Raw genomic sequence first — 18,721 nt, forward strand, 5'->3', positions numbered from 1 at the left:
TTGTCCTACAAGTTCTGCCTATGGCTGAGGGCTTAAAGTAGAGAATCGAAAATCCCTGTTACCTACTCCAATCAAAGCCCGTCACATCCACAGGTAAGTTATTCTCAAAGTAGCCTACGTTGGTAACTACTGTACTACTTTTACAGAGTAATATCTGTTCTAATAACAAAACCACTTGATAACATACAATAATATAAACTGTTAAAGCTAGATTTAAAAGTGTCAAAGTCAAACAAAGGCATAATAATTTGAGTGTAGAGTCAAAGCCAAAAAGGCCGTTGAGGCTTCACCCACCCACGGTTCTATCAACTTTATTCAGGATATCAGCTAGATATGAATTCATTGGTTACTGACTTCTTTCCCCCTCTCTCCAAATGGCATCATTATCTAAACGGTTGGTAAGTGAGAGATCTTGCATGTTTTCAGAGAATGATTTTTTGATTTGATCCGTTTCTACTACAGTCCATCCAGACGACCATGTCAACACCCGTCTATCAGATTATTTGACTACAAGTTGTTTGGCGTCTTTGCATAGACAATATATGTGTTGAAATGATGTATTTATTCCATTCATATTCATTTCCATTAAGAGGGGCCAACGCAGTTTGACATGTTTTCTCCTGTATAGGTGGTGGTCTCTGATGTTTAAAACATACATTGCTATCAGCCTACTGAAATGCACTGCTATGTTTATAGCTGTATACATTTTATACCAGTCTTCTTCACTTGTCTTATATAGGAGTGTTCAATCACTCAAACCGCCCCACACACAAGGAGAGATAGTATGCACTCTAGGTTCCCCAAGGCACTGATATACTGTAGATGCTATCATTAAAAAAATAAAGACTGGGTAGATTAAAAATATCAATTATGCATACTCCTATTTCTGAAGTCTGAATTGTGTATGCATGCACTGTATAATCCTTCCCATGATGGTTTCAGCGTTAAATATTGTTACACTGCAGTACACGATTAAACAGAAATGATGTAAAGTCACCAATAAAGTAAGCATTGGCTTTGTGTACAGTCTGAAGACAGTGTAGTGCTTTGACAAACACCAACCAATCTCCTGCACCCGTAGGCAAGGCCTCCAGTTTGGCAAGGGTTTATGTACTGGAGGAGGGGGAGAGAGAGACACTCGCTTTGGTGTAGAACGGGTTGGCCACAGCGTGATATTTTGTTTGCCCCCCAACGAGTAGATGAAGGTAGATTATCTGCCATATTCATATCAAGTGAATCAGAGATGCAGAACACTGCATCACTTGTGCTAATAGCCAGCTCTGAAATCTCCTTTTAGTATCCTCTATCCCCAAGAGCTTTGTTATATGTAGGTGTACGGTCCTTCTGTAGCTCAGTTGGTAGAGCATGGCGCTTGTAACGCCAGGGTAGTGGGTTCGATTCCCGGGACCACCCATACATAGAATGTATGCACACATGACTGTAAGTCGCTTTGGATAAAAGCGTCTGCTAAATGGCATATATTATTATTATTATTATATTATTATATTATAGCTGTACATTATGGATTCTGTCTTCATGATGGCTAAATTGTGTATCAACATTGATAAATGCACTGCCAAGTGATCCAAAGCAAAGGTTGAGGTTTTTTGGAAAGCAAATACATTTTTAAAGAACCGGTTGTGAGGGTTCCACTTTCTTTTAGTTTGTGGGATCATTAGGGACAACCAGGAAAAATGACACTAGGTAAAATATAGGACAGCAGGTAGCCTAGCGTTTAAGAGCGTGAAGCCGTTAACCAAAAGGTCGCTGGTTCGAATCCCTGAGCTGACTAGGTGGAAAGTCACCCTGGATAAGCGTGTCTGCTAAATGACTAAACTGTAATGCAGACCATATCAACCCATTGGCATACATTAATAACTTGCTGAGTACATTGATCTTACCCTGGCTATATTCTTAATATTCTCCACACTGTAAAAGTCAGGGTTTTTGTTTGTTTGCAATTTCATGACTTGAATCACATATTCTAAACATTATCTTTGCCCGACTGGATAACTCTGCACCCAGGGGCTAGTTGTACGTGAACTCAGATGGTAGTGTAAGGGTGGAAAAAGGTGGGGATTGGGCACTTACAAACAGACGTGTCCCCAAGACTGTCTCACAGGCAGCCATGCTGTCCCGTCTCACATTGTGACCACCACACCCCCCCATTTAACTGCCAATGGCATGCTGCTGCTTTCTGGGCCCGTATTCATAAAGCGTCTCATAGTTTAGTGCTGATCTAGGATCAGGTCCCCCCTCTCTATATAATCTTACGGATTATGATCTAAAAGGCTCAACTGATCCTACATCAGCACTTCTACTCTGAAATGGTTACGTGCCCCAGATCTCTGGTTGCATACTACTGAACACACTTTCACTCTCCATGCATACTATACTGACCTACTGACCCATTCTTTCTCGTGTGTTCTCAAACACATGCCACTGTGGCACCTTGAAAGAGTGGTTATCTGTACTAACTAGCTAATCACTAACGTGCGATGATGTCCACTGACACTGCATGCTGCTGTGTAATTCAACTCTACACTAAAAACCTTATTCTACTAAAACATTTTTTTTTGCTCATTCATGTACACGTAAAGCCTGCTTTCACAACTCAGAGCTTTTATTGTCAGACTCTGTCAAATTAAAAATGCAGACCTGGAGACTTAAAAAAAGTTAACTTTATTCCTATAACTTCGGCATTCTGTAATGACAACTGGAACTTGGGAACAACCCATGCAAAAGACCCATACCGCGGGATCCACAAGGGAACTTGAAGAAAACCGGAACATTGAAAATGTTAACATCAGTTGCAAATTTGCAATAGTTCACACTGACGAGATGCGACTAACTTTTAAACTGCTACAGTCATGTAACAATCATGTAACAGTTAAGATGTCAACATCAACATTTGAAAGAAAATATGGGAGCAGTGTGTTGGACACTTCTGAGGGACGACCATGTTGTCTAATATTCCATTGTTTTTGTGCTCTTTCCACTCTTCTCTCCCCTTGTGACGAAGATGATGAGCCAGCCGCACCAACGTAAGTATGATAAATATTCTGTTCCCACAAGACTACAATAAAAACAATATACATACAGTACATTCGAAAAGTATTCAAACCCCTTGACTTTCCCCACATTTTTCTACATTACAGCCTTATTCTAAAATTGAACAACACACAATACCCCATAATGACAAAGTAAAAACAGCTTTTTATACATTTTTGCAAATGTATAAAAAGAAAACTGAAATATCACATAGGTATTCAGACCCTTTACTCACTACATTGTAGAAGCACCTTTGGCAGCGATTACAGCCTTGAGTCTTCTTGGCACACCTGTATTTGGGGAGTTTCTCCCATTCTTCTCTGCAGATCCTCTCAAGCTCTGTCAGGTTGGATGGGATTGCAGCACAGCTATTTTTTAGGTCTCTACAGAGATGTTCTATCGTGTTCAAGTCTGGGCTCTGGCTGGGCCACTCAAGGATATTCAGAGATTTGTCCCAAAGCCACTCCTGTGTTGTCATGGCTGTGTGCTTAGGGTCGTTGTCCTGTTGGAAGGTGAACCTTTGCCCCCAGTCTGAGATCCTGAGCAGGTTTTCATCAAGGATCTCTCTGTACTTTGCTCTGTTCATCTTTCCCTCGATCCTGACTAGTCTCCCAGTCCCTGCCGCTGAAAAACATACCCACAGCATAATGCTGCCACCACAATGTTTCACCGTAGGGATGGTGCCAGTTTTCCTCCAGACGTGACGCTTGGCATTCAGGCCAAAGAATTCAATCTAACATCAGACCAGAGAATTTTTTTTCTCATGGTCAGAGTCCTTTAGGTGCCTCTTAGAAAACTCAAAGCGAGCTGTCGTGCATTTTTACTGAGGAGTGGCTTCCATCTGGCCACTCTACCATAAAAGCCTGATTGGTAGAGTGCTGCAGAGATGGCTGTCCTTCTGGAAGGTTCTCCCATCTCCGGAGGAACATCGGGTTCTTGGTCACCTTCCTGACCAAGGCCCTTCTCTCCCAGTTGCCCAGTTTGGCCTCTAGGAAGAATCTTGGTGATTCCAAACTTCTTCAATTTAAAAATGATGGAGGCCACTGCTGTTGTTGGGGAACTTCAATGCTTTTACTTTTTTTTTTAATCCTCCCAAATCTGTGCAGACACAATCCTGTCTCTGAGCTCTAAGGACAATTCCTTTGACCTCATGGCTTGGTTTTTGCTCTGACATGCAATGTGGGATCTCAAATAGACAGGTGTGTGCCTTTCCAAATCATGTCCAATCAATTTAATTTACCACAGGTGGACTCCAATCAAGTTGTAGAAACATCTCAAGGATAATCAATGAAAACAGGATGCACCAGAGCTCAATTTCGAGACTCATAGCAAATGGTTTGAAAACGTATTTACATAAGGTATTTCTGTTTTACAACAATTTCTAAAAACCTATATTTCCTTTGTCATTGTGGGGTATTATGTGTAGATTGATGAGGGGAAAAAATTATTGAATACTTTTTACAATAGGTCTGAAAAGTAACAAAATGTGGAAAAAAGGGGTCTGAATACTTTCCGAATGCACCATATATACAGGTGAAGTCAGAAGTTTACATACACTTAGGTTGGAGTCATTAAAACTCGTTTTTCAACCACTCCACAAATGTCTTGTTAACAAACTATAGTTTTGGCAAATTGGTTAGGACATCTACTTTGTGCATTGACAAGTAATTTTTCCAACAATTGTTTACAGACAGATTATTTCACTTACAATTCACTGTATCACAATTCCAGTGGGTCAGAAGTTTACATACACTAAGTTGACTGTGCCTTTAAACAGGTTGAAAAATTGCAGAAAATGATGTTATCGAATCAAATGTATTTATAAAGCCCTTCTTACATCAGCTGATATCTCAAAGTGCTGTACAGAAAACCAGCCTAAAACCCCAAACAGCAAGCAATGTAGCAATGAAAAACTCCCTAGAAAGGCCAAAACCCAGGAAGAAACCTAGAGAGGAACCAGGCTATGAGGGGTGGCCAGTCCTCTTCTGGCTGTGCCGGGTGGAGATTATAACCGAACATGGCCAAGATGTTCAAATGTTCATAAATGACCAGCATGGTCAAATAATACTAATCACAGTAGTTGTCGAGGGTGCAGCAAGTCAGCACCTCAGGAGTAAATGTCAGTTGGCATTTCATACCCGTTCATTAAGAGTATCTATACCGCTCCTGCTGTCTCTAGAGTTGAAAACAGCAGGTCTGGGACAGGTAGCACGTCCGGTGAACAGGAGCAGCAGCACGGCCAGGTGGACTGGGGACAGCAAGGAGTCATCATGCCAGGTAGTCCTGAGGCATGGTCCTAGGGCTCAGGTCCTCAGAGAGAGAGAAAGAGAGAAGACAGGAGAAGTACTCCAGATATAACAAACTGACCCTAGCCCCCTGACACAAACTACTGCAGCATAAATACTGGAGGCTGAGACAGGAGGGGTCAGGAGACACTGTGGCCCCATTCGATGATACCCCCGGACAGGGCCAAACAGGAAGGATATAACCCCACCCACTTTGCCAAAGCACAGCCCCCACACCACTAGAGGCATATCTTCAACCACCAACTTACCATCCTGAGACAAGGCCGAGTATAGCCCACAAAGATCTCCGCCACGGCACAACCCAAGGGGGGCGCCAACCCAGACAGGAAGATCAGGAAGATGTTGTTGCCATAGAAAACACAAAATAGTTCCCCAGGCAGGCATATTGACTACAATCAGAGACCGAATAAACACATGGCTGAAATTAAAGTATAGAAGGAGATGAAGGAGGATCTTGTAATGGGCATGGTTGGAGAAGTCAGAACCCTGTGATTGAGTTTCAATTTCCCTGGCTGCGCCAAAACCTTTACTATTTAATATTGTCATAATACGCACAGGCAGGCAGAGACAGGAAGGGCAGTCCGTTACTCCAGTTCCTCTTTGCTTGACATCATGGAAAAATCAAAAGAAATCAGCCAAGACCTCACGAAAACAAAAACAGAATGCACTCCCAGGAATCCTAGTTCCACAATAAATGTTTGATTTGTTCGATAATGTCCATTATATATGTCCAAGTAGCTACTTTTGTTAGCACGTTTAGTACACAAATCAACACTTGTACAGGTCCATCCGAACGTCGGATGTAAACTTCCAAAAGTTATATTACAGGTCGAAGAAACTTGTCAAACTAAGTATAGAATCAATCTTTAGGATGTTAGTATCATAAATCTTCAATAAAGTTCCAACAGGAGAATTCCTGTCTGTAGAGAAGCCATAGAACGCAGGTCGCTATCATGTGAAATGCGCGTGACCAGGACCTGGCTCTCTGCCAGACCACTGACTCAAAGAGCTCCCATCCGGCTCCACAACACAGTAGAAGCCTCATTCAAGTTTCTAAAGACGGTTGACATCAAGTGGAAGCCCTAGGAAGTGCAAATTTATCCATATCCCACTGTGAATTCAATAAGGGCTGGGTTGAAAATCGACCAACCTCAGATTTCTCACTCCCTGTTTGGATTTCTTCTCAGGTTTTTGCCTGCCATATGAGTTCTGTTATACTCACAGACATCATTCAAACAGTTTTAGAAACTTCAGAGTGTTTTCTATCCAATACTAATAATAATATGCATATATTAGGAACTGGGACTAAGGAGCAGGCTGTTTACTCTGGGCACCTTTCATCCAAGCTACTCAATACTGCCCCTGCAGCCATAAGAAGTTAAATAGCTTTTTAAAATGATAAACTTGGATTAGCTAACACAACGTGTCATTGGAACACAGGAGTGATGGATGCTGATAATGGGCCTCTGTATGCCTATGTAGATATTCCATTAAAAGAATCTGCCGTTTCCAGCTACAATAATAATTTACAACATTAACATTGTCTACACTGTATTTCTGATCAATTTGATGTTATTTTAATGGACAAAAAATGTGCCTTTCTTTCAAAAACTGACATTTCTAAGTGACCCCAAACTTTTGAACGGTAGTGTACATATCATAATTTCCCCCTTGAACTGACTAAACTCTTGGTATTTCTTCACTAGGAAAACAAATTCGACAAACAACCACAAAGACAAAAACGTGCGCCAGAGGAATACGAAATGAGAAGCTACTCGTTACAGTGAGTATTCTGGCCTTTAGAAAAAGGAATCTAAGGCATATGGAAGTCAACATTGAACTAAGTGATATACTGTAGGAATGTGATCATTTACATTTACATTTAAGTCATTTAGCAGACGCTCTTATCCAGAGCGACTTACAAATTGGCACAGGGTATACTAATTCCTTCCTCCCCCTGATTTTCATTAACAGATGACTAACTGCATATCTTGACCACATGAAGGTATCTGAGGAGGGAGCTCCAGGCAATTTTTAATGAAGCATATCTCATCTCTCTCTTATGAGAAAAAACAATAACAGCGTAACACTGGCAGAAAAGAACAAGATGGCTGTCTTAAGCATGACTTATTCAGTCTTACATGAACAGGCCTGGACGGAGAGATGACTAATTCCATCACGAAAGGTGTGCACATCTTTTTTTGTGTGCCGTTTGATGTCTCTTTTATTCATTTTATCATGTCCTCCAACCAGAGGTGATCCTTTTTGTATTACATATCATGTAAAACGCATGCAAATTATTACGCAATAGGATGCCCAGAATAGACTTTGTTGTTTTCCCTCATGTCTGTGTGGCTATTTTGCATCCAAAGGAATTATGTTTTTTTATGAAATTGTCCTGACCTGAAAAATACTGTTATATTCTTAAATAACTTTGTACAGCTGATTCATTAAACTATGTTTGATTTAGTGAAAGGAAAGTCCACTCTTAACAGCCATTATAGTGAAAATGTGATGCAAGGGATTCAAAGTCTGGCAGTATTTACTTGAAAATGACTATAGAAAATGACTACTATATATCTATCTAGTTATATATAAAATTACAATTAAGTGTTTATTTTTCAGAGTAACTTAGGATGTCTTGTATATGTTGAGGTATGAGTGTTCAAACAATAGCAAATACTGTATGTGAAGAAAAAAATACATTTTATATTTCCCAACTTAATTCATTCATTTTTATTTTTCTGAAATTGTACAGCATGGCTATTATCCTATGCAATATGTATTCATATATAGATATATTGGGGGTAGTTTGTTTTTCTCAGTGAAGCTTTAATATTGTGGGATCACTTGGAAGCTGGTATAGCAAAATGCACTGCTGTAGCTGCATGACTCCTGTCCTATAAATACAGTGTATCCATGTGTATTGCAGTGCAAATGGACCGACATTAGGCTGGAAATGGAAGGAGCTACGGTATCTCTAGCCACAATAAAACATCAGACCAATAACATACGAGACCAATACATTTTTGAAAATAAAAGGCTCCAAAATACATTTAGTTTCTTTGCCTCGAAAATCATTTCTAGAAACCGCAACATTTGTGCCAGTTTAAATATCCTCATACAACACAATGGTCACTATGTTCCAGCACACATTTACAAAATCAGCAGCATGAAGAACAACACATCCCCCAACTCTTCCACAACCCACCTCCCACATGTGTACCGTGTGTAGTGAGTTGACCTGTCTCTCTCTGCTGTTTGTGTTGATGAGCTTCAGCTCCTCAGTCCTGGAGCACCTTCCTCAGCTCCCCCTCCACCTCCTCCACCAAGGCAGGGAAGCTGGGGTCCAAGAGACACAGGCGGACAAAGGGCTCCAGCTCCCCACGGGACAGAGCACTGTGGCGGTACACCAGGGGCAAAGACAGACCATGCTCGCCCAGGAAGTGCTGAGAAAATAATAGATAGACCAGGGACCTGTTCATTTGTTTGTATACAATTAAAGCCATGCTATTGGCTAACTATAATCTCCCAAGTCAGTTAGGTGTTCATTATTTCATTGGCCTACTCTACACTTCAGTAGTGGCGGGGAATAACTACAACCCCATGAAGTGTAGGTTACATTCAAGCTCAGTGGGTGAGAGTAGTAATGTTAAATAGCTACTATTTATTCACCTTGCGCGATTGTCAAACTCCATCAATTGATCATTACATGAATCATCACCCTCAGCATTCATCAGTCATCTATCTAATCACTGTGTTGTGTCAGTACCAACCTACCTGGGTAAGACGTTTGATGGATAAAGAGCCCTGGACGACCTCCGGTTCAGTAGCCATAGCCTCCCCAGCACCCGCCTGATGACAAGGTTAAAAGAGATGATACTAATGCCACAGGACTTTACAAGGCAACACACCAAGGGAGGTTAAGCTGCATCATAGCTGCATCCTTTATTGTATGATTTCCCTCAGTCATCATGGCTCATTCATTCATCCTCACTGACAGCTTTTTCAAATGTGTGTGATGGTGTTTATTGTTGGTTTAATTTCTCCCCCTTCTGTGTGGGGAGGTTAAGGATGAACATATTTCACATTGTCATTGATTCATACATAAAATCCATATTAACCTAGTTGGTTCCAGGGCCATTCAGTATTAAACAAGCTATATTGTTTTCATGCCTGTAAATAGCACCATCTAGTGGGTGATTCTTACTGTAACAACAACAACTTTAATACCTCAACTATAGTTTGCCTCATACATTATGAAGAATAACATTCTTAAAATAAGAACAGCTTTAAAGGTGAAAAAAACAAACATGCAATGCACTCATTTCAATTAGATAATGTATTGCAGGAGCTGTTCCAATGCAGATGTTCCAAAATACACTTTCATGATACAATACATAGCTACATGTTTTCAGTGTGAATGTGTTGTTGAGTACCTGTTGATTCTGTGCAGTGGTCTTGGTAGGGGGCTGATTGGGTGTTGGGGGGCAGCTGAGTGGTGGTGGTGGTGGCCCCCCCTGTGTGGTGACAGGCAGGTACTCCTTCAGTCTGAGTACTGCACTGCTACACTCCTCCAGGGCCTCAGCCCTGCTGCCACTGAACTGCATCCTGATCAGACGGCTCTCCCCCTGCACATACACAGCATTGTTTCGTTTGAGAGCTAGCCAATATCTCCTCTTCAAATGCTACTAAGACAATCTTAACAAGCTTGACACGCCACTTACAATTCATCAGTGGCACTTATCTAGAACACTTATTTAGCCTACATATCACTCACAAGCCATGCCCTTGGCAGAACATGGGCAACCAAAGCACTGCTTAGAGCCAGCTAGTTGTTCCAAGACTGGTAAAATGCATCGTGTCAGGCCTCAGATCCCCGTAAATCAGGCCATTTAATGACCAATTACACTGTTGTCTCAGCACAGCCACCCCTGCCAAACATCAGGTCTGCCACACGCATGTCAGTGTGAAATCTGGCTATGGTAAATAAAGCTGCCACTATACAAATAGCTGAGGACATTACAGAATAAAATTCCGGTGTTGCCTTGTAGTCAACATTAGCCTAAGTTTCATATAAAACTAGGTGCTAGAATAATAATACAATTTGGTATGTAGACTCTTGTATACTTTAGCTAGCTACTATTTAAAAATTGGTGTTGTTTCTGAAAGCAAATATAGGCTTTCGCAACCCACCTTAACAGTCAGACGGAACAGCAGGGTATCTGATTTCTGCTGAACTTTGAGGTAGCTTGGAGCATCAAGTAAGGAAAACCCATCCTGAAAAAGGTGGAATCACAACAATCAGACAGACTAACAATTGTAAACAAACAACAGTCAAAAGTCAGAGTAGTAAAATAAAGTCATATGGGATAGGGCACATAGCTAATCCTCATGTCTTCAATGAGACAAAAAAGTACATTTAATAGTATCAGACGGAGCATGCAGCAATCACAGCTCTACTTTTGGTTGGCAGAAGCTGGAGCAAATCTCAAATGATCTGAAATGTCATAAGTACGCCTGCAGGGGGCTCTATTGACTCAGAAACCCATCCAGACCCTGTGACCAGCATCATGCCATCAGAATGTCTTTGGAAAGATAACTTCCATCTCAAACAACCAGCTGTTGGAGGCTGAATGTTGTTGTACTAAATATTAGTTTTGATTGAGTCATAAGGTGTGTTCGAATACTCATACAAACCGTACTCTTTGTGACGTGAATTGAGTATATAAACTCAGCAAAAAAAATACCTTTTTCTTTCAACAATAATTTGTAAAAATCCAAATAAAAAATGATGCGTTTAAACACTGTTTCCCATGCTTTTTCAATGAACCATAAACAATTAATGAACATGCACCTGTGGAACGGTTGTTAAGGTTAAGACACTAACAGCTTATAGACGGTAGGCAATTAAGGTCACAGTTATGAAAACTTAGGACACTAAAGAGGCCTTTCTACGGACTCTGAAAAACACCAAAAGAAAGATGACCAGGGTCCCTTCTCAACTGCGTGAACGTGCCTTAGGCATGCTGCAAGGAGGCATGAAGACTGCAGATGTGGCCAGGGCAATAAATTGCAATGTCCATACTGTGAGACACCTAAGACAGTGCTACAGGGAGACAGGACACACAGCTGATCGTCCTCGCAGTGGCAGACCACGTGTAACAACACCCGCACAGGATCGGTACATTCGAACATCACACCTACGGGACAGGTACAGGATGGCAACAACAACTGCTCGAGTTACACCAGGAACACACAATCCCTCCATCAGTGCTCAGACTGTCCGCAATAGGCTGACAGAGGCTGGATTGAGGGCTTGTAGGCCTGTTGTAAGGCAGGTCATCACCAGACATCACCGGAAAAAATGTCGCCTGTGGGCAAAAACCCACCGTCCCTGGACCAGACAGGACTGGCAAAAAGTGCTCTTCACTGACAAGTCGCGGTTTTGTCTCACCAGGGGTGATGGTCGGATTCGCGGATTGATTTGGAAGTGGAGGGTCCATCATGGTCTGGGACAGTGTGTCACAGCATCATCGGACTGAGCTTGTTATCATTGCAGGCAATCTCAATGCTGTGCGTTACAGGGAAGACATCCTTCTCCCTCATTTTGGTACCCTTCCTGCAGGCTCATCCTGACATGACCCTCCAGACTGACAATGCCACCTGCCATACTGCTTGTTCTGTGCGTGATTTCCTGCAAGACAGGAATGTCAGTGTTCTGCCATGGCCAGCGAAGAGCCTGGATCTCAATCCCATTGAGCACGCCTGGGACCGATTGGATCAGAGGGTGAGGGCTAGGGCCATTCCATTGGGTCAGAAGTTTACATACACTCAATTAGTATTTGGTAGCATTGCCTTTACATTGTTTAACTTGGGTCAAACGTTTTGGGTAGCGTTCCACAAGCTTCCCACAATGAGTTGGGTGAATTTTGGCCCATTCTTCCTGACAGAGCTGGTCTAACAGTCAGGTTTGTAGGCCTCTTTGCTCGCACGCGCTTTTTACGTTCTGCCCACACATTTTTTATAGGATTGAGGTCAGGGCTTTGTGATGGCCACTCCAATACCTTGACTTTGTTGCCCTTAAGAGATTTTGTCACAACTTTGAAAATGTGCTTGGGGTCATTGTCCATTTGGAAGAACCATTTGTGACCAAGCTTTAACTTCCTGACTGATGTCTTGAGATGTTGCTTCAATATATCCACATAATTGTCCTCCCTACGATGCCATCCATTTTGTGAAGTGCACCAGTCCCTTCTGCAACAAAACACCCCCACAACATGATGCTGCCACCCCAGTGCTTCACGGTTGGGATGGTGTTCTTCGGCTTGCAAGCCTCCCCTCTTTTCCTCCAAACATAATGATGGTCATTATGGCCAAACAGTTCTATTTTTGTTTCATCAGACCAGAGGACATTTCTCCATAAACTACCATCTTTGTCCCCTTGTGCAGTTGCAAACCGTAGTCTGGCTTTTTTATGGCGGTTTTGGAGCACTAGCTTCTTCCTTGCTGAACGGCCTTTTAGGTTATGTCGATATAGGACTCGTTTTGCTGTGAATATAGATACTTTTGTACCCGTTTCCTCCAGCATCTTCACAAGGTCATTTGCTGTTGTTCTGGGATTGATTTGCACTTCTCGCACCAAAGTTCGTTGATCTCTAGGGGACAGAAATAATTTCCTTCCTGAGCGGAATGACAGCTGCGTCGTCCCATGGTGTTTATACTTGCATACTATTGTTTGTACAGATGAACGTGGTACCTTCAGGTGTTTGGAAATTGCTCCCAAGGATGAACCAGGAGGTCTACCATTTTTTTCTGAGGTCTTGGCTGATTTCTTTTGATTTTCCAATGATGTCAAGCAAAGAGGCAGAGTTTGAAGGTAGGCCTTGAAATACATCCATAGGTACACCTCCAATTGACTCAAATTATGTCAATTAGCCTATCAGAAGCTTCTAAAGCCATTAAATAATTTTCTGTAATTTTCGAAGGTGTTTAAAGGCACGGTCAATTTAGTGTATGTAAACTTCTGACCTACTGGAATTGCGATACAGTGAATTATAAGTGAAATAATCTGTCTGTAAACAATTGTTGGAAAAATTACTTGTGTCATGCACAAAGTAGATGTCCTTGCCAAAACTATAGTTTGTTAACAAGAAATGTATGGAGTGGTTGAAAATCTAGTTTTAATGACTCCAACCTAAGTGTATGTAAACTTCTGACTTCAACTGTACCTAACGTTAGTTGGCTACTAATACATCGAACTTGCCAGGCAGTATTATTAACTATCTGCTATCTAACTAATTACCCAACGTTTATTGACTTGATAATTTACATAATTCTTAGCTAAGTGGCATGGACATTGTTCATTCTGGCTATCGACTCCGATTTCAGAGCTCTCTCGCGCAGAATAACTGATGAATTCACAAATGCTCAACACCCGTTGAATATGGCCTGTGTCAGTAAACGTCGGCAAAAGAAAGCATAAATATATTGTTGCCAGCAGCAGTTAATGTCTCCAACACTCTAGATAACATGAAAACATCATAATCAGCTCTGCTCGGGCAAGTAAAATGGTCAGAGTGAGGTGTTCTCTCAGTCTCATTTGTGTCTGGAAGTAGCTAGCCAACGTTAGCTTGGGTGCTTGACTGCCGTCGAACGCTCGGATCAACCCTATTCCTCGGCCAGAGCGTCCAGTGTGCGCTCTGAATGCTCCGAACTTATGAACGGACAATCTGACAATTTGGATTTACAAACACCCAGAGCACACTCTGGCACTCCAAATTGAATTTACGAACACAACCGAAATCGTAAAATGTTTAGCTAGTCAGTTCTTATGCTAACAAGCTAGCAAGAGGTTGCATAGCAACAGCATCAACTTCAGGTAGACAGGCGAAGCTCTAGTACGCTCAACTGAAACGATATGGTTTGTTTACAGTATACTAAAATGAACTAATAGTATATAGTATGTAGTAAATACTCATTAAGTATGTCGTATACAGTATGTTAGTATGGGTATTCGAACACAGCTATAGTCTGAAATCTCTAGAAATCTCTCCATGATTAGGCTACAATGAATAAAAACAGGTGTTAGTTTAGTTCCAAGTATGAATCAGCACTTTTCTAACCAAGTGAAAAATGACACTTTCCTGAATACTTTCAGATGTCATCTGACACCTTACAATTTATAACTATTTAACATCAACTAAAGTACAAATCTATTTAAACACTATTCTGTTTAGTAGTTTCTTCAGCATTGGAATTTGCGTTGAAATGTACCAGGGAAATATAGGTCAATAATACCTGCTGTGTTGACAGGAGACAGTAGTTGCGTTTTGCACATTATTAATGATAGAAAATGTGTTGGACCTTGTCCTGAGCACGGGGAAATGCTAGCTTTATGACAGGATATTTGGAATAACATTTTACTATAGCAACATATCCTTCTTAGTGATATAGATACTGCAAGTTATGTTTCTCCATTTCAAATGGACTTCAGCACAATGGAGGGATGGATACTCTACTCAGCTTTGTTACATAAAACATTACACTTCAGCTCCGTACTTCCAGATTCAAAACAGATTTCAATTTTCCTACTCCGCTGAGATGTTCTGAAGGGATTACATCAAATTTGTATTTTTAGTTGAAAATTATCATATCAGGAAGGCATCACATTACATAATTTCACCAAGACTTGTCAAATCATTCTGAGGCATAGTCAATCGTTTTCTGAGTCAGGTTGAGAGGTTCCATTTTCTATAATCCCAATCCCCTCCTTCCTCCAAATACTGAGAGAAAGACCCTATTAAACCATATCTTAGAATCAGGAATAATCTGGATGATGATTACACTCAATAACCCTCTCTCTCCTCCAGCATGGTGCATCCTAATATGGCATCATCATTCAGTTGGGACTCCCCTGGCATCAGCCACCGTGTATTACTGTAAACTCCCTTTATTGAAAGATACTCAAGAGCGTTACGATTAAGGGCGCCGGTCTATCAATGACCGCTATCCCCTTTTGTCAGAGAGCACTTTGTGTCCTGACCTGAATAAGCATGTAGCCTTGTCTGGCACCCTGGCTCAGCAAGATGGCTGTAGCCACTTTCCACCCATCACTTGATGTGGCATAGCGCAGCTATGGCCCTTGTGTTTCTACAGCAATTTCTGCTGAGTCTCTCAGCTGCACACAGAGTCTGGCAGTGAACCTTGAGAAGACACAGGATAAACTGCACACTAACACAGGCACTATTCTGTAGACAGAACAGTGGTGGCAGGCAGCCTAGTGGTTAGAGCATTGGACTTGTACCTGAAAGTTTGCAAGATCAAATCCCCAAGCTGACAAGGTAAAAATCTGTCCTTCTGCCCCTGAACAAGGCAGTTAACCCACTGTTCCTAGGCTGTCATTGAAAATAAGACTTTCTTCTTAACTAACTTGCCTGTAAAATAAATCAAATAGAAAGTACAACAGCAACATAGCTGGTGTTCAGTACTTGTTTTTGTTCCCTGTGTTTCAAAGGACTTGGAATCAAGTAATTTCTCAACATTTTTGCAAAAACATACAAGTGTATCCATAGCTAGGCTATCTGCCTATAAGCCAAATAGTGGAGATCTAAGCTTAGACTAGCCCTTGATAATAACAATAAGTGTACAAAGTTGAGTGTGCAAAGTTGAGTGTGCAAAACCTCAGAACAGCCTCATTTATTTGGGGCGTGGACTCTGCAAGGTATTGAAAGCATTCCACAGGGATGCTGGCCCATGTTGACTCTAATGCTTCCCACAGTTGTGTCAAAATCGCTGGCTGTCCTTTGGGTGGTGGACCATTCTTGATACACACAGGAAACTGTTGAGCGTGAAGAACCCAGCAACGTTGCAGTTCTTGACACACTCAAACTGGTGCACCTGGCACCTACTCCTATAACCCATTCAAAGACACTGCAATCTTTTGTCGTGCCCTTTTGTCGTGCTTAAAAATCCTTCTTTAACCTGTCTCTTTCCCTTTATCTACACTGATTGAAGTGGATTTAACATGTGACATAAATAAGTGTTCATAGCTTTCAACTGGATTCACCTGGTAAGTATGTCATGGAAAGAGCAGGTGTTCCTAATTTTTTGTACAGTCAGTGTAATTAGGCCAACAGGTTGGACAATAACAGTTATTATGTCTATGGAGTGTACAATTGGCAATAATTTGGTATATAATAATGAGTAATTGAATATATTGGGGGAATTTTTATTTGTATTTGATCTTATTTGGTTACATTGATATTTGGTCCAGAGATGTGCATGTGTGAAATGTGCAAGTGTAACCGATGTGAAATGGCTCGCTATTTAGCGGTGGTGCACGCTAATAGCGCTTCAATCGGCTGCAGCTTTTGTGGAGCGATGGGTAACGACGCTTCGTGGGTGTCAGTTGTCTGTGTGCAGAGAGTCTCTGGTTCGAGCCCAGGTAGGTAGGTAGAGGGAAGGAAGCTATACTGTTACACGAGTCCAGCTCAAAGACGGTAAAAACTAGATTCAGATCAATCCAGGAATTACTTGACATCAAAGGACATGTAATGTAGTTAGACCTCAACTCACTTACCAGAAGATCGTGGCCTTGGGACACCAACATATGACCAGATTCCACAATGGTGAGCACCAATTCACCCGCGCTTTCACTGGGCTCAAACATCTAGAGAAGTTTCAAGACACATTTTCAACATCTACAGCTGGATGATTCACATCACATCTGAGGCAAGTTCGTTGACTAACCATAATGTAAAGTGTAGGCCTATAAGTATTTTATTTACTAATGTAGTAAACTAGCCTACATTTGTAAACAACGTTTGGTTAGCCTATCTAGCAAGTGGCATTAGGTAGCTAACTTTAGCTAGCGTCATCTCCTACAACACAGAGGTTGGACAAAATTCACGACTAGACAACTTCATGTCACCTTCCATGGATTACCGCCGTCTTCTTTGGTCCCAGGCAAAAAACGTCCAAAGCGTTTCAACGTCCATATAGATTTATGTACAGTTGCCATTTGTAAAAACAATTCTAATATATATATATTATTGTTATTATATATCCCAGAAGAGCTTATATATCAGAAATTCATGAGTCACGCCTGTAGATTGGGTTTCTGTGTGCGCGCATGCGCTGGGTTCTGGCTGGGGATGCTGGAAGTGCGCCTTTTGTATTTTTAATTTCACCTTTATTTAACCAGGTAGGCAAGTTGAGAACAAGTTCTCATTTACAATTGCGACCTGGCCATGATAAAGCAAAGCAGTTTGACACATACAACGACACAGAGTTGCACATGGAGTAAAACAAACATACAGTCAATAATACAGTATAAACAAGTCTATATACGATGTGAGCAAATGAGGTGAGATAAGGGAGGTAAAGGCAAAAAAAGGCCATGGTGGCAAAGTAAATACAATATAGCAAGTAAAACACTGGAATGGTAGATTTGCAATGGAAGAATGTGCAAAGTAGAAATAAAAATAATGGGGTGCAAAGGAGCAAAATAAATACATTAATTAAATACAGTAGGGAAAGAGGTAGTTGTTTGGGCTAAATTATAGGTGGGCTATGTACAGGTGCAGTAATCTGTGAGCTGCTCTGACAGTTGGTGCTTAAAGCTAGTGAGGGAGATAAGTGTTTCCAGTTTCAGAGATTTTTGTAGTTCGTTCCAGTCATTGGCAGCAGAGAACTGGAAGGAGAGGCGGCCAAAGAAAGAATTGGTTTTGGGGGTGACGAGAGAGATATACCTGCTGGAGCGTGTGCTACAGGTGGGAGATGCTATGGTGACCAGCGAGCTGAGATAAGGGGGGACTTTACCTAGCAGGGTCTTGTAGATGACATGGAACCAGTGGGTTTGGCGACGAGTATGAAGCGAGGGCCAGCCAACGAGAGCGTACAGGTCGCAATGGTGGGTAGTATATGGGGCTTTGGTGACAAAACGGATTGCACTGTGATAGACTGCATCCAATTTGTTGAGTAGGGTATTGGAGTATTGGTATTGGATTTTTCGTGCTAGCCTAGCACACTAGTTGCACCTACTCAACTCTAACCTAATCCCCAGGCTCAATTGCTCAACCTGTGATTCGTTTAGTGATGTGTTAGTGGTGCTGGGTTAGAATAGAGACCACGTTTACATGCGCACAGTATTCATAGCGCATACACCACTTGAAGTCTTGGATAAAGTGTTTACATTCACCTTTGATATCACGTGCATCTCTGTACCCATGAATAAACAGAATATTCCCCATTTAAATTGATATAGAATAGTAACTGAAATATGGACACTGACTGTAGTTCAATAACCTCTCACAAATATAATATTAACTCATGCAGAATTATGCATTTCTTGCAGTAAAATT

The 18,721-nt window shown here is 41.5% G+C and overlaps 2 protein-coding genes across 4 annotated transcripts in view; one reads left to right on the forward strand and one right to left on the reverse strand.

Annotated features, from left to right (window-relative positions):
- LOC118359018 (neuroplastin-like) overlaps window positions 1-8,412 on the forward strand; it is a 44,712-nt gene extending 36,300 nt beyond the window's left edge. For 2 of the 3 annotated variants that reach the window (XM_035737156.2, XM_035737175.2), the window contains 3 exons: window positions 3,023-3,044; window positions 7,064-7,140; window positions 7,332-8,412. In XM_035737156.2, the coding sequence (XP_035593049.1) occupies window positions 3,023-3,044; window positions 7,064-7,124 (83 nt within the window). In that variant the 3' untranslated portion in view covers window positions 7,125-7,140; window positions 7,332-8,412. The remainder of the gene's footprint in view (window positions 1-3,022; window positions 3,045-7,063; window positions 7,141-7,331) is intronic. The other variant, XM_052481103.1, reaches the window with a different exon arrangement.
- On the reverse strand, window positions 7,710-17,492 carry rec114 (REC114 meiotic recombination protein). The gene is made up of 6 exons (XM_035737189.2): window positions 17,290-17,492; window positions 16,939-17,028; window positions 10,554-10,637; window positions 9,797-9,988; window positions 9,138-9,212; window positions 7,710-8,806 (listed from the first exon to the last, which is right to left on the reverse strand). Exons 1-6 carry the CDS (start codon window positions 17,377-17,379, stop codon window positions 8,642-8,644), a joined length of 696 nt encoding a protein of 231 aa, XP_035593082.1. The 5' UTR covers window positions 17,380-17,492; the 3' UTR covers window positions 7,710-8,641.
- Between the last annotated feature and the right edge of the window lie 1,229 nt (window positions 17,493-18,721).

The sequence above is a fragment of the Oncorhynchus keta genome, chromosome 2 (genome assembly GCF_023373465.1).
Source record: "Oncorhynchus keta strain PuntledgeMale-10-30-2019 chromosome 2, Oket_V2, whole genome shotgun sequence".
In the NCBI taxonomy this organism is placed as follows: domain Eukaryota; kingdom Metazoa; phylum Chordata; class Actinopteri; order Salmoniformes; family Salmonidae; genus Oncorhynchus; species Oncorhynchus keta.